This window comes from Cornus florida, unplaced genomic scaffold (genome assembly GCF_030987335.1).
Source record: "Cornus florida cultivar Cherokee Brave unplaced genomic scaffold, ASM3098733v1 CherokeeBrave_3.0.0_Hap2_Chr07, whole genome shotgun sequence".
Taxonomy (NCBI): domain Eukaryota; kingdom Viridiplantae; phylum Streptophyta; class Magnoliopsida; order Cornales; family Cornaceae; genus Cornus; species Cornus florida.
In genome coordinates, this window is record NW_026775577.1 from 27827478 (window position 1) to 27842523 (window position 15046).

The 15046-nt window shown below is 35.7% G+C and overlaps 1 protein-coding gene and 1 non-coding gene across 2 annotated transcripts; both read right to left on the reverse strand.

Annotated features, from left to right (window-relative positions):
* Window positions 1-6486: 6486 nt before the first annotated feature.
* On the reverse strand, window positions 6487-6595 carry LOC132267802 (small nucleolar RNA R71). The gene has a single exon (XR_009469095.1). It is a non-coding gene; the product is annotated as a small nucleolar RNA R71 (small nucleolar RNA).
* Window positions 6596-12056: 5461 nt separating this feature from the next.
* Window positions 12057-14493, reverse strand: LOC132316509 (uncharacterized). Its single transcript, XM_059814982.1, has 3 exons — window positions 13090-14493; window positions 12962-13000; window positions 12057-12800 (listed from the first exon to the last, which is right to left on the reverse strand). The coding sequence occupies exons 1-3, from the start codon at window positions 14491-14493 to the stop codon at window positions 12057-12059; spliced, it is 2187 nt and encodes a 728-aa protein (XP_059670965.1).
* Window positions 14494-15046: the final 553 nt, after the last annotated feature.

Consider the following 15046-nt stretch of genomic DNA (forward strand, 5'->3'; position numbering starts at 1 on the left):
TACTTATTCAAATGTTCCAATTTTAATACACGACAATGAGCAGATCGAGGGGCAATATAAAATCATGCTACATGTTTAAACCATGTCATAAGCAACCGGGAAAATTAGATCCTGTACAAGAAAAATAAATGATAAAATCTCTCGATTTTATATTTAATCATGCAAACAAGTAGTATAAGCATCACAAGCATGCTATATAATAAGAATTTAAACCTAGAACATCCCTTACCTCAATTTAAGATAAAAATCTCAAATGCCATCAAAATGGAACGGCTCTGAATCCGACGAAACTACTAGGTTTTGTCGGGGACAACGCCGTGAACATAACCCCCATGAAAGCCCGATCAAAATAATAACTTGACCTCAAAACCAAACTCAAGAAATGGTTAAAACTAAATTCTAATAAGGGGAAAAGGTAGAGCATGGCGAGGGGAACAACAAACGTTAAGGCCGAAGACTTTCTATCAAGAAAAAGTGAACCGAAAGAGGAGAGAGAAGATGGCAGCACCCCTTGGGCTGCCATGGGAGCTCCAGGTTGTGCATAAAGATGGGAGAAGATGAAAAATGAAATATCTCACCCCCCTTTTATAGAAATCTCAAAAATTACCCCGAACGGGCCCCGTCGGGTCCGAAAAAGTAAAATTTGAGCAGACGTGCTCAAATGGCAAAACTTTGTGAACGAAAAAGATTCAAAATAATAAAATATGAACAACTGAAGAAATGGCGTCGAAAACCAAGTCTTGAGCAAAAAGTTATACCCAAAACAAGTTTGACGCAAACTGGGACCAGAAACCCAAACTGGAAAACATCGACCAGGAAGAAATTTCAAGAGTACACAACTCGACGAAATGTGAAAATGAATCCCATACGAGGATCCAGGCTCAAAATAAGGCATTTTGTAATAATTTTCATTAATTGCACAATGGCCTCTCCAAAAAGTGAAAACTGCTCTTATGGCCCAGAATAAAAATATCTTCCAAAAATATTTTCTTAAAAACCCCTGAAATAAAATATCTTCAAAAGATATTTATGAAAAATACCCCAAGAAATGAAAAAGATTCTAAAGAATTGTTCATCCATGCCCCTGTGGGCACCCGAAGCAACCAGAGTACTTTTTTGAAAAAGTAAAGATACATAATTCGAGAAAACCACTCAAGATGAAGGCACGTGAAGTCAAAAACCAACTTAGAGCATGAGAAGTGAGGTTGTGCCAAAAATTGACAAACAGAGATAAGACAGAATAGAGAAAAGGACGAAATAGTGCATAGTGTCCGATAACGTAAGGATGATCCGATAACGGATCCGAATGCGGAAGCAAATACAGAAAACAAGACTCTAAGAAGTCAAAGTGACCTTCCATGAGGTCGTGAACTCAATAAGAACTAATGCGGAAGCAAAAGATCAAAAATATGATAAATAAGCCCCCAGGGGCAAAATAGTTATTTTTGAAAACTATAGATTCGGGTGCCACCGAGCACACCGCGGAAGGACAACGAAAAACTAATCAAGATGGACTCAAGAATCGCATGATTCGGAGTCCGGACGAAGGAGAAACGGCATGACGAAGAAATACGAGCACTTAAGGTTAAAAGGGTAAACTGCTAATTATCTAGGAAGAACCGGGTGCAACCGAGCACACCGTTGGAACGACAGCAAAAATTAGTCAAGCTAAAAAAAAAATTCACTTGAATCGGAGTCCGAACGAAGGAGAAAAGCCCAAAAGAAGAATTGACGTCGCGGCGGCCCAACAAGGGGCCATGATAGCCCCATGCGCACGCCCATGTGCGCGCCCATGCACGCCGCGCGTGCGCTGAGTGAACCATGGCTGGCAGTAGCCCATAAAGCTGCTGTGTGGGTTTCTTTTTCAAAAAAATCCAGAACAGAGGCTGAATTTGGAGGCCTAGATGAATATTTTTGCAAAAACACAAAGAAGAAACCCCGCTCAAAATTGAGTTTTCTACATGACACGCGAGAAAAATCGAAAAAAACTCACTGTGAAATGCCCAAAATGTCCTCCCAAGAAAACTGGTCCAGAGGGTCTAAAAAGCTGCTAAATTGAAAACTGAAAGCTGAATTTCGTAAGCGATTTCCGATGCCAAGACGACATTTTCTGGAAAAACACGGAAAAGAAACCCCCCCTAACATCATGTTTCCTATTCAACCATATTGAAAGAAGGAAATAAAACCACCGTAAAAAGACTATAATGCCCATAGATCAGAATATGCAGAAAAAATAATGCGAAATGAATTCACAAGAGGCTCAAGACACAAACGTTAAGGTTTTGCCCGGAAACGACCATGCACGCAAACGTAACTTACCTATTTGGGCGTGCTACAATGGTCCACGACTTAAAAATACCACCGATACAAAATCCGACCTCCCAATGGGTAAAAAGGCAAAAATGGAACTTGTAATGAAAACTCGGAATCCAAAAATACAAAACGGGATCAAATGACCGTTTGGCCCTTGGCCACACTTCAAACATGATTTATAAGACCCTATGAAAGAATAAAACGGAATTCACACACCCAATGCAACCATGGTGAAGCAATGACTTGCGATTTTTCAAGGTTTTTCATAATATTTCATGAAGTTAAAAAGTACATAGAATACAATATAATGGTCATTGGCCTCCGGCCTCATCTCATACATATCAAATACATTGAAAGGAGTGTACTTAAGTACACATTACATACATGGAATCAAATATACATAGTTTGACATATAAGTCTACAAAATGACATTTCATGCTAACATTTGCATGAAATGGAAACTTGAAAGCTACACGACATCCAAGGAATGCTAGGCATCAGGAACCAAGTCTTCGTACCTGAAATATGCCCCAGTATCATATGAGTGAGTAACATAAAGCTACTCGTAGGAGATGAGCATGCATCGACCTAGCATTTTACAAATTTATTACCTTAAGGTAAAACATGTTAAAGGGGTTCATGCCACCTAACGTCTCTATTGAAATGAGACATAGGGAGCATCCTAAGCTACCTTAGAGTGTTTCTAGCATAAATCACATCATCTATACCATTTAAACAATATGGAAGCACATTATACAAAGCAACAAGATATAGGTTCTTAAAGGAATTAACTTACAATCTCGAATATAGAAACAACTAAAGTGATCATGTCACCTAACGTCTATGTTCTAAATAAGTCTAAGGAATCATCCTAGGCCATGCTAAACAATCAAAACGCAATTTACAACTTCAATGCAATCTAACCACCTAAAAGCATAATATACAAGGCAACAAAATACAATTTCTCAAAGCTAGCAGCTTGAAATCTAAAGCATGAAAACAACAGAAGTGGGTCATGCCACCTAACGTCTAAGTTATAAATGAATCAATATGATCAATCCTAAGCTTTGTTAGAATGTCAAAACACAATTTTCAATATCGATGCAATTTAACCAACATTGAAACTTCCAATACAATGCATAAAGCACAATTTCGCAAAGTTAACATCATGTAACTTAAAATGGAACGACAAATAAGGAACAACGAGTTACAACATCATCTAGTTATCGACTTGAAAATGAAATGTGAAGTCAAACAAAGTGGATACTCGGATGTCACGCCGGATCAGACCGACAACAGAGTTACTTTATGGTTACTAGCCCATGGGTAACCTCCCTATGTGCGCACTAGACTATATATAGAGGGACTATCCCTCGTACCAGAACCACGTCCTCGCCATAGTCAAACAACGACATCCCCGAGTTTCCAAAATCAACAAGTTGTGCAACATCGTATATATCAACAAGAATATGCAAGATAATCAACTATCTACTAAGCACAACCAAATTTGGAAACCTATACAATACATGCTCTAAATCCACAATTAATATGATATGATGAATGTCGAATCTTTAGTGTGCGATTCGTTACACGCTATGTATTAAAGATGTTAAACATGAAGTGTGCAAATCATTACACAAGGCAACAATATATTCAATAAGGAAAACATATTCTCATGAATACAAATATAGCAACTATGTTATCCAATGTTCAAAACATAACCAAATGAATATACAACAAGTCTAAGTCCATGATTTGAATATAGAAACCACTTCTAAAACACAACTAGATCATGGAGCAAATTGATAGAATTTAAATAGATAAACACAATTAAATTCTCTAGATTTTCGATTCAATTTCAATTAACCTCAATTTAATACATGTTAAAGGGCATGACAAGGTCATCACCTATATCCATTCTAAAACTCAATTATGTTGTTAGAACAACAAGGTAGAACTTTAATTAAATCATGCTAATTTAAATCCCAAGGCTCTAAAACAACTTTAAATAGTCCCAAATTAATATATACTAGTAAACAAGTCATGGCCAATACAAACATCAAGTTAAAACCTTAATTAAGCTAATGGGACCACAAAATAGATTTTCATTAATTATTTTAATTAAAATCTCTAGATTTTCAAACTTAACCAAATGCTCTCAAATTAACCTATGTTGGAAAACATGCCAAGGACTAATGTAATATCACATTACAAATTTATTTCATTCAATTTACGACCATGCGAATTAAACTTTCACTAAAGTTAAATATAAAACAAAAGTTGCAATTCTCATGCAATAAATCCCAATTTAATACATGTGAACAACCATACCAAAACTTAATTTTCTAGTTTGCCACAATTTAATTCCAAGTTATATATCACCATGAGGATTAAATCTTAAACATGGAATTTAATTAAATGAAGGGTTTGAAAACCTAACCGAATATTCTAAATCAAATATATGTGAAGCTATATGGCGTGTAAGTCAAGAATATCAAGTTGGAATTTAAATAGAGTGAATACTGCACTCGGGGCAAATTAATTAATCAAATTAATTAATAATTACTAATTTTCAAAACCCCTCTAATCACTTTCAAATTCAACTATGTGGGAGACCATGCTAAGGCCAAATTTAATATGCTAACACATATTGATTTCAAGCTAGTTAAAGCCATGTGAATTAATCTTTCACCTAAGATAAATATTAAATAAAATCTTTAATACTTATTCAAATGTTCCAATTTTAATACACGACAATAAGCATATCGCGGGGCAATATAAAATCATGGTACATGTTTAAACCAAGTCATGAGCAACCGGGAAAATTAGATCCCGTACAAGAAAAATAAATAATAAAATCTCTAGATTTTATATTTAATCATGCAAACAAGTAGTATATCCATCACAAGCATGCTATATAACAAAAATTTAAACCTAGAACATCCCCTACCTCAATTTGAGATGAAAATCTCAAATGCCATCAAAATGGAACGGCTCCGAATCCGACAAAACTACTTGGTTTTGTCGGGGATAACGTCGTGAACATAACCCCCATGAAAGCCCGATCAAAATCATAACTTGACCTCAAAACCAAATTCAAGAAATGGTCAAAACTAAATTCTAATAAGGGGGAAAGGTAGAGCATGGCGAGGGGAACAACAAACGTTATGGCCGAAGACTTTCCATTAAGGAAAAGTGAACTAAAAGAGGAGAGAGAAGATGGCAGCACCCCTTGGGCTGCCATGGGAGCTCCAAGTCGTGCATGAAGAGGGGAGAAAATGAAAAATGAAATATCTCACCCCCCTTTTATAGAAATCTCAAAAAGTGCCCCGAACGGGCCTCGTCGGGTCTGAAAAAGTAAAATTTGAGCAGACACGCTCAAATGGCAAAACTTTGTGAACAAAAAAGATTCAAAATAATAAAATTTGAACAACGGAAGAAACGCCATTGAAAACTGAGTCCTGAGCAGAAAGTTATGCCCAAAACAAGTTTGGCGCATGCGGGGGCCAGAAACCCTAAAACTGGAAAACATCGACAAGGAGGAAATTCCAAGAGTACACAACTCAACGAAATGTGAAAATGAATCCCATACAAGGATCCAGGCTTAAAACAAGACATTTTGCAATAACTTTCATTAATTGCACAATGGCCCTTCCAAAAAGTAAAAACTGCACTTATGGTACATAATAAAAATATCTTCCAAAAATATTTTCTTAAAAATCCCTGAAATAAAATATCTTCAAAAGATATTTATGAAAAATACCCCAAGAAATGAAAAAGATTCTAGAGAATTGTGCATTCATGCCCCTGTGGGCACCGGTAGCAACTAGAATACTTTCTTGCAAAAGTAAAGATACGTATTTCGAGAAAACCACTCAAGATGAAGGCACGTGAAGTCAAAAACCAACTCCGAGCATGAGAAGTGAGGTTGTGCCAAAAACTAACAAACGGAGATAATACAGAATAGGGAAAAGGATGAAATAGCGCATAGTGTCGAAAAACGAAAAATGTGAAAATGACTCGGTCCTCAAAGGAAATTGTCAATCCACGGAAAAGAGTCTCAGGAACCAATTCCGAGCACTCGAGATGACACTAAGCGACACGAAACAGAGCTCAGAAAAGAAAATTAAACCAAAAAAATTCATTCGTAAAATTTCAGAAAAAAGGAAAGGAAGGCAAATGACTGGGTCGTTACAACTTTTAAAAGGAAAAATGAAGAACAATTCCATCAAACTTGGGAGCGTTTTTATGATTTGCTTCTCAAATGCCCTCACCATGGCTTTGAGAAAGCACAATTAGTTTATTCTTTCTATAAAGGGCTTTCTCTTACTAACCGAACCATGATTGAGTCAATGCACTAAGGAAAGTTCAAATCCCAAAACCTCGAAGAAACTTATGCTTTCTTAGAAGAACTTGCTGAAAATGCCCAAAATTGGATTTGGAACCCTTATGATGACGAATTCTCTAGGAATGATCCCTCTAAAAGAACTTCCAATCCTTTTGAGATCAAACCCGAACCTAAATTGAAATCAGTGATGCAAAGTCTAGCGGAAGGAGTCAAAGATTTGAATAAAAAATTTGATGCCTTTGCTCTCATGTCAGCACCTATAAAATGTAATGTCTGTTCAAGTTCATCTCATCCCACTGAGGCTTGTCCAATCTACTATACATCTGAACCTTCAGATGCACAAGTTTGTGCCTATAATACCTATAGGAAACCGACGGCTAATTCCTTTAGTCAGACATATCGTCCCGATACTAGAAACCATCTGAATTTTTCGTGGCGCCAAAATTTGCCTCCACAAAACTTAGGTGGTCTTCCCAGTTTCCAAGGTAATCTAGATAGGCCAACATAACCTCAAAGTCCTCTTGTCTCTCTAGGATATTTTCCTAGGTACAATCAGTTCAATCAAAATAGAGAACTTGCAATTAATCCAATGAACAATTATGTTGCTCCTGTCTCATAGTACCACCGTGCTACCAATTATGAGGACACTCTGAAAATGTTTGCCCTTAATCTTGATCAATCTAACAAGCAATCAGATCAAAGAATTCAAAAGTTAGAGAGTTACTTTGATCTCTTAACTCAGAGTCAACTCTAATTTTAGCAATCTATTTAAAGTTAGTTGACTCAACTTACTTCTGTACTATCTGAAAGATAAAAGGGTACCTTGCCTAGCCAACCTTAAATTAATCCAAGAGGCAAAGAAGTGAATCACATTAGAACTTCTCCTCCCATTGACCAATCAAATAATCAAGTGAACTCCATCATAACCCTTCGGTCAGAGAAGAAAGTCAATAATCAAGTTGAACTACCCACCCAAGCTACAAGTGCACCATCCAAGTCTAGTGCATCAGACCCACCCAACACCAAAAAGGACCACAGTTCCCAATCTAATCCAATTTATCTTCAGTCTTATGTTCCCCCCACACCATTTCCTTCTCGACTAGTCAACAATTAGAAGGAGTCACAATACAGTGAGATCTTATATATTTTTCAAAATTTTTAGATTAATATTCCATTTTTCACTGCTATTAAACGGTTCCTTCTTATGCAAAATTCATCAAAGATTTAATCAAAAGGAAAACCAACATCCTAAAAGAAGCTTTCATAGTCCAAAATTGTTCTTCCTTCCTACAAAATCAAGCCGTGGTTAAACATAAAGACCCGGAGAGTCTAACTGTCATTTATAGGATTGGTGAAATGTTTATTGACCATGCTTTGTTGGATCTCGGTGCTAGTGTGAATTTGTTACCATATTCAGTTTATTTGGAACTAGGCTTGAATAATTTAAAGAAAATTGATGTTAGGATCCAATTAGCTGATCGTTCTGTCAAAATTCCAAGAGGTATAATTGAAGATGTGATAGTGAAAATAGCAGATTTCTATTACCCGGTTGATTTTATTGTTCTAGATACCCAACCAACCCAAGGTACGCAAATTCCTATCATCTTAGGTCGACCATTCTTAGCTACCGCTAATGCTGTGATTGATTGTCGAAATAGTAATATGACTTTAACCTTTGGGAACATGAAATTGGAAGTCAATGTGTTTAATTTGATAAAACAACCCCCTGACTCAGATTCCATTGAAGAAGTTTATCTCATTGAGTCATTAGCCGCCCACACCTTTGAGAACTCCTACCCCGAGGATCCACTCCAATAGTATCTAGCACATTTTTGTGATGATTTTGATGTGGACAGTTATGTTGGTGAGGTCAATGCTTTACTCGATTCCACTCCAATCTTTGAACCACTGAAGATTAGGTTTGAACCATTATATGTTCCTGCTATCACTGTTCTCAAAAATAAGAAGAAACCACCCAAGGTTGAACTAAATGTAGACACCCAATTTTGGCCCTACCCATTTTAAGGGGTATTTAGGTAAAACTAGTTTCGCCAAGCCAGGAAAATTAGAAAATCAGACCACTAGATCATAAAATGGATGTCACCAATGGTTCTGGAAGGACTCAAAACATTACAGTACACCTAGAGTCAAGTTCGCAATGCGACTCCTAATACTTGATCAAGGATGGGGCAAAACAGTAATTTTGCATTCCTAACCCATTAAAGTTTGATTAAAATTTTGAAAGTGGTCTAATTTAATCCCTAATTAAGAATATGAATCCTGTCGTTATGTCCAGGATAAAGTCAGAACCTTAGGTGAAAAAAATATATATATAACTTTAAAAAAAGAAATAAAAATAACTAAAATAATAATAAAATAAAAGAAGTATATAACTTTTTTAGTATTAGGTCTTGGCCTTAAGCGATGACCAGGTTTCATATGATCCATTAAGGTCGTGTCCTTAAAGCCACGACCCAGAATGTAAGTCATATATATATATATATATATATATAATACATAAAATAAAAAGTAAAAGTAAAATAAATATTTTAATATATGAAAAGTAACTACAATCTTATTTCTTGTCTATCACATCTATTTTATTTTTTGAATTCAATTAAAGTTATTAGTTATTAATAGATAACTGATATATCGTATTTTTTTTTAATTCAATTAAAGTTATTATTTATTAATAGAAAACTGATATATCCTTTTTATTTATTTTTTTTTTTTTGAATTCAAATGAAGTTATTAGTTATTAATATATAATTGATATATTGTATCTTATCCCATAGTTATTTATTCTCTCTTGTAAATCTATTTAAAGGAGGGTTGTATTCATATTTGGGGGGAAAAAAAAAAACACCTAGCAACTATGTAAAGCCACACCTCCACCTTTATACGAATAAGCCTCCTCCATCTCTGCACAGACCAATACACTATTTACACACCCTTAGACAGAGATACCAATTACCAACCCTAAAAATCAATTCCTCTAATCCCCTCTCATAAGCCGTCAATAGCTTTCAAACATCCGAAAAGAGCCGTAGCAAACAGGGCTTCAAGCATTGCAAGCATGTGGTGTGTCGCGATTGAGGTAGTTGGTCTTTGAAAGCAAGTCAGAGGTGGCACTGCTGTTCATCAGGCTCCTCCTCACCAGGTCTCTCTTGTATCCACCACACCTATCTTTATATATAATTTTCTAGGCAAAAGTGCAAAAAACCCCCTGAACTATCCAATTTTTGGCAAATACCCCCCTTAACTACCAAAGTGTGCAAATGCCTCCCTGGAAGTCACCAGATCAACTTTCTGGGCGTGTGTAATGCCACACGCCTGTTCAAAGTATTATAATGCCAAAAATGCCCTTTTTGTGACCGTTATAGCCTTGTGGCCTATATAACCCCATTGTATGTCATTTTGCCAAATTATGTACTCATTATCTCTCTGCAATGAACTGGAAGGGGTTTTGGACAAAGGTGAGTTTTCTTATGCAATTAAATTTATTTATAATACATATATATTAGATTTGAATATATATATATATATATATATATATATATAATACATATATATTACTTTTTTTGTGTTAGTTTTTTTCCTTTAGATGCATAGTAGTGTTTAGTAGTTAATAGCAATTTTTTTTATAATTATTTACGTGCTTGCAATATGTATTGTAGTACTGATATGGAGCCATCAAGTAATGTATTGTATTGCTATTGTGGAGTAAAATCTCCTTTGAGAAGAGCCACTACACAAAATAATCTAGGTCGGAGGTTCTATGGATGTGGAAGGTATACCATGATGTCTTGTGGGTTCCATAGATGGGTGGATCCTGAGAACTGGAACCATATGGAAAGGGAACTGGCTATGAGAACCATATCATCTTTGAGAGGCCAAATTGCTATGAGAACCATTTGGAAGATGAAACATTGCCTATTGATGGGAGAATGAACTTTGTGGGTGCACCACCTGTGCAAAGCAATATTGGGAATCATGTAATCACAAATTTGGTTGTTTTCATGTTGGGATTTATAGCATGTGCTATTGTAATGGTTATTGTGTGGTTATTTAGTAGAATATAATTGTAATGGACTTTATAATTAATTAATGTATTATTATTATTATATAATATACTGTGTTGCACCAACATTCCAGTTGCACCAACATAGCAAAATAGGTGATGACAATACAAAAAAATTATAATCTGGGGTAATCTTTGCTGCACCAACATACCAGTTGCACCAACATAGCAAAAAACATACAAAAATAAATTCTGTGTAGAACATAGCAAAATACATAACCATAACCATACAAAAACAAAATCTATGCACCGCCAACATACAAAAAAACATAGCCATAACCATATAAATTATAGTAGTATCAGCTATAACCATACAAAATCTTAAGTTCTGCATTAACATTCCCAAAAATCAAAACCATAATCTGTACACCAACATTCTAAATAACCAAACAACATATGTGCACCAACATTTCAAAAAACCAAACATCTGTGCACTACCAACATGCCAAAAAAATGTAAACCATATCTGTGCACCAACAAACCAAAAAAATCTAAACCATACTTGTGCACCATCAACATACCAAAAGATGAAAACCAATATCTGTGCACCAAAACTTACAAAAAGCTATACCATGAACTCCAAAAAGCAGAAAACCACCAAATTTCCTTAAACTCCTAGGTCAATTGTAGTGGGCCTGTGAAAAAATAAAATAAAATAAAATAAAATCATCAAAGACATTTATAAACTGTTCTTGATTGCTCTAGAATTTTTTTTTAAAAAAACTCTCACATACTTAGATGATGAAGATGCTTGGCTACTCCACAAGACATTGAAATCAATTGATGATGATGGTTGAGACAAATTATTCAACAAATTCTCATATCTTGATTGTATTGTGTATTGTCATCACCTATGAAACAAAATGATAAAATATTAAAAATAGTAATATGACAGTAAACATTCAAATTAATTGATTATGATGGTTTAAAATAATAACCTCTTGTAGTTGCCTTGCATTTGTTCTTGTAGCCCCTCTTCCCCTTCTAATGCCTCTTCCCATACCACATGTAGTCCCTCCACTTGCAGTGTCAACCTCTCCCATACCATTAGCAGTCCCTCCACTTGTAGTGCTAACCTCTCCAATACCATTTGCAGCCCCTCTTCCCCTTCCAATGCCTCTTCCCATACCACTTGCAGTCCCTCCACTTGTAGTGCCAACCTCTCCCATACCACCTGCAGCCCCTCTTCCTCTTTTAATGCCTCTTCCTTTTACAGTTTTTCTTGCAGTTGCAATACCTCTTGCCATTATTGATGCAAGTCCATTAGTGTCTGGCAGTCCACCAGGTAGCCCAGAAGTAACTGGCAGTCTAGGTCTACCTGGTGTACCTTTTTTTGGCAACTTGAGGTGTTACTTCAGTAGCTTTGCAAGTTCTGACATTATGTCCTTTTGCCCCACACTTTCTGCAGTTGAGTAGTTGCTTTTTTCTGCTAACTGCACCACTTTTGTTGTTCACTTCACCAACAGCCTTTTTTCTTGCCTTTTTAGGTCTGCCAGATGAGGGCTTAACTATTGGTGGGTGTATAGGATCAGTGGCAACTTCACGTATCATTTGCCTAAGAGGCATAAGGAAAATAACAGGTGTATATGTCCTCAAGTATGTCTCCCTATGATAACAACTATCAACAAAGTCTTCAGGATTACCCCTTTGGTCAATTATACATGCAATGGCATGCATACATGGTATACCCCTAACATCCCATTCCCTACAACTACATGTTCTGTTTGCCAAATTAACAGCATCACTAACACCTTTATAGCAAACTTCATATATATCATCACATGCTTTCTTTATAGCGGAATGCCTTGAATCATCCATTAGCTTGGTCAATTTGTCAGCAATTGTAAGGCACAACAACCTCTTCTGGGTTTGAATCCATTCCCTTTTTGATTGAAACCGATACATCAAGTACCCTCTAATCCACTCCAACATAGTAATTAATGGCTTATCCCTAGCATCACCAATGCTGTCATTCCAAGTCTCACAAAGGTTGTTAACAAGCAAATCACATCTTGAATTATCATTAAATCTAGACCTTGACCATAACCTAGCTGGCACCTTTGACAACCATTCATGGGCTTCTTTATCAATCTAACTTATGAGATGCATGCGATGCTTAAATGTATCTTCAGTCAAAGCACGTGCTGCATTCCACATCTCATCCCTCAACTTCGCACCCTTAAACTTCTTCTTAAAATTCTCATACATATGCTTCACACAAAATCTGTCAACTTGTCTTCAAAGATTTCAACTAAACCCTGTTAACCAACAATAAAGAAAATATTAATATAAAATTTTCATAAATGTAAAATAAATGACATAAAATTAATTATTTAAACATTTTTACCTTTTGTCTGTCAGACATAAATGTAAATCTGTTTAGAGGACCCAAAACACTTTCTAGTTGGTTTAAAAACCATTCCCATGATTGTTTTGTTTCAGACCTAACCACACCTATGGCTATAGGAAATATTCCATTGTCTCCATCCTTGCTAATTGCACTTAACAATTGCCCTTTGTAAGGACCCTTCAAGAAGCAACCATCCAATCCAATGAATGGCCTACATCCTTCCAAGAAACCTATCTTCATTGCTTTAAAGCAAATAAATAGCCCTTTAAATCTGGCAGGGTCATCAAGTGTTGGTCTATCAACAGTAGTCACTGCAATACTACCAGGATTGGTGGTCTGAATGAGCTGGCAGTAATCTCTAGCCCTTGAGAATTGCAATCCATGGTCACCATCAATGTGTAATCTAGCCTTTTTTCTTGCCCTATAAACCTTGTATTTGGAAACATTAACATCCAAATCTCTTAAAACTGCCTTCTTTATTGCAGATGGTTTCCATGTGGGTTCATCCCTAATTGTGTCCATGTATTTGGCTGCCAAATAACTGGCTGATGCTTGACTATTAAGCTTGTTGTAACTGCAAGTATGTTTTGAGTTAAAAGTCTTTATTTGGAAGCTGCCATCCTCTGAGTAAAATGATGCATGAATTCTCCACCCACAATTTTTTGAACATGTAGCAGTAACTCTATTCCCTTCATTCTTCACAAACCTAATATCATACTTTCTTTTAATAGCATCACCCCTTAAGGCCATTTTAAATGCTTCAGGTGAAAAAAATTTGTTGCCAAGTTCTATGACATTATTCCTAAATTTATGCCTTCTTGGAACCATATCCACTTCACTGTCACTGCCATCTTCTTCAGAGGATGATTTACATAAGCTTTCCAACTCATCACTTGGTGAATATATGGATTCAATATCTGAGTATTGACCCATGCCACCATTTACATCTTCATCCACATGAGTATTCACATCTTCATCCACATCACCATTCACATCTTCATTTACATCAACATTCACATCTTCATCTACACCAACATTCACATCTTCAACCACATCAGCATCCACATCAACCACATCAGCATCCACATCTACAACCACATTAGCATCCACAGTAGCATATTCATGCTCTAATTCATCATTCAGCTCATTTTCAGTCTGAGTTGCCCATTCTAGTATTTCATCATCCCAATTACAATCATCATCATGCATGTCAACTTCAGGTTGTACTCCATTCCCCATACACTCATAACTTTCCTCTACATTTTCAGAAATTTCACCCTCAACACTGCCTTTTGAAATTGTAAAGATTTTCATCAACCTGAACCTGTTATGAGCATTAATACATTCCAATACATCTTCATCTTTTTCAATTTTCTTAACTCCTTCATCACTTGCCACCATTGGATTCCTATAATACAACTCATAATTTTTTTCAAACCTAAGCCTGTTAGCCACCTCTTTTAGATGAAAAAGTGATAAAAAAAATCCACATTAACATTGTCAAGTAGGTCTACCTCACCACCCATATATGACTTAAGTGGTGTGTATTGGAAATTACCTCCAAAATGTACTTCCAGTGTAATCAACCTGGTAGTATTCATTGTCTGTTCAATCAAGCAAACCAAAACACATAAGTCATGGTGAATATAAAATTCAACAAATAATAATCCCTAACCAATAAAGCAACAATATGCACAACCCTAATTACAAAAAATAGAAAATTAATCAAATGAGAATCCCTAAGCACAAAAAATAAAAATTTAAGCAAATAAAAATACCCAAGTAATAAAAAAACAATTTGCACAAACTCTAAGCACACAAAAAAAAAAAAAATAATAATAATAATAATAATAATAATAAAAAATTAATAATAATCAAATGACAATCCCTAAGCACAAAAAATAAAAAATTAAGCAAATAACAATATCTAAGCAATAAAATAACAATTTGTACA

Coding starts and splice junctions, on each gene's coding strand:
- LOC132316509 (XM_059814982.1), bottom strand. CDS start 14,493: ATGGTGGCAAGTGATGAAGGAGTTAAGAAAATTGAAAAAGATGAAGAT. Junction 13,001..13,089: donor TTATGTCTGACAGACAAAAG/GTAAAAATGTTT, acceptor GTTGGTTAACAG/GGTTTAGTTGAAATCTTTGA. Junction 12,801..12,961: donor AAGACAAGTTGACAGATTTT/GTGTGAAGCATA, acceptor TGGTTGTCAAAG/GTGCCAGCTAGGTTATGGTC.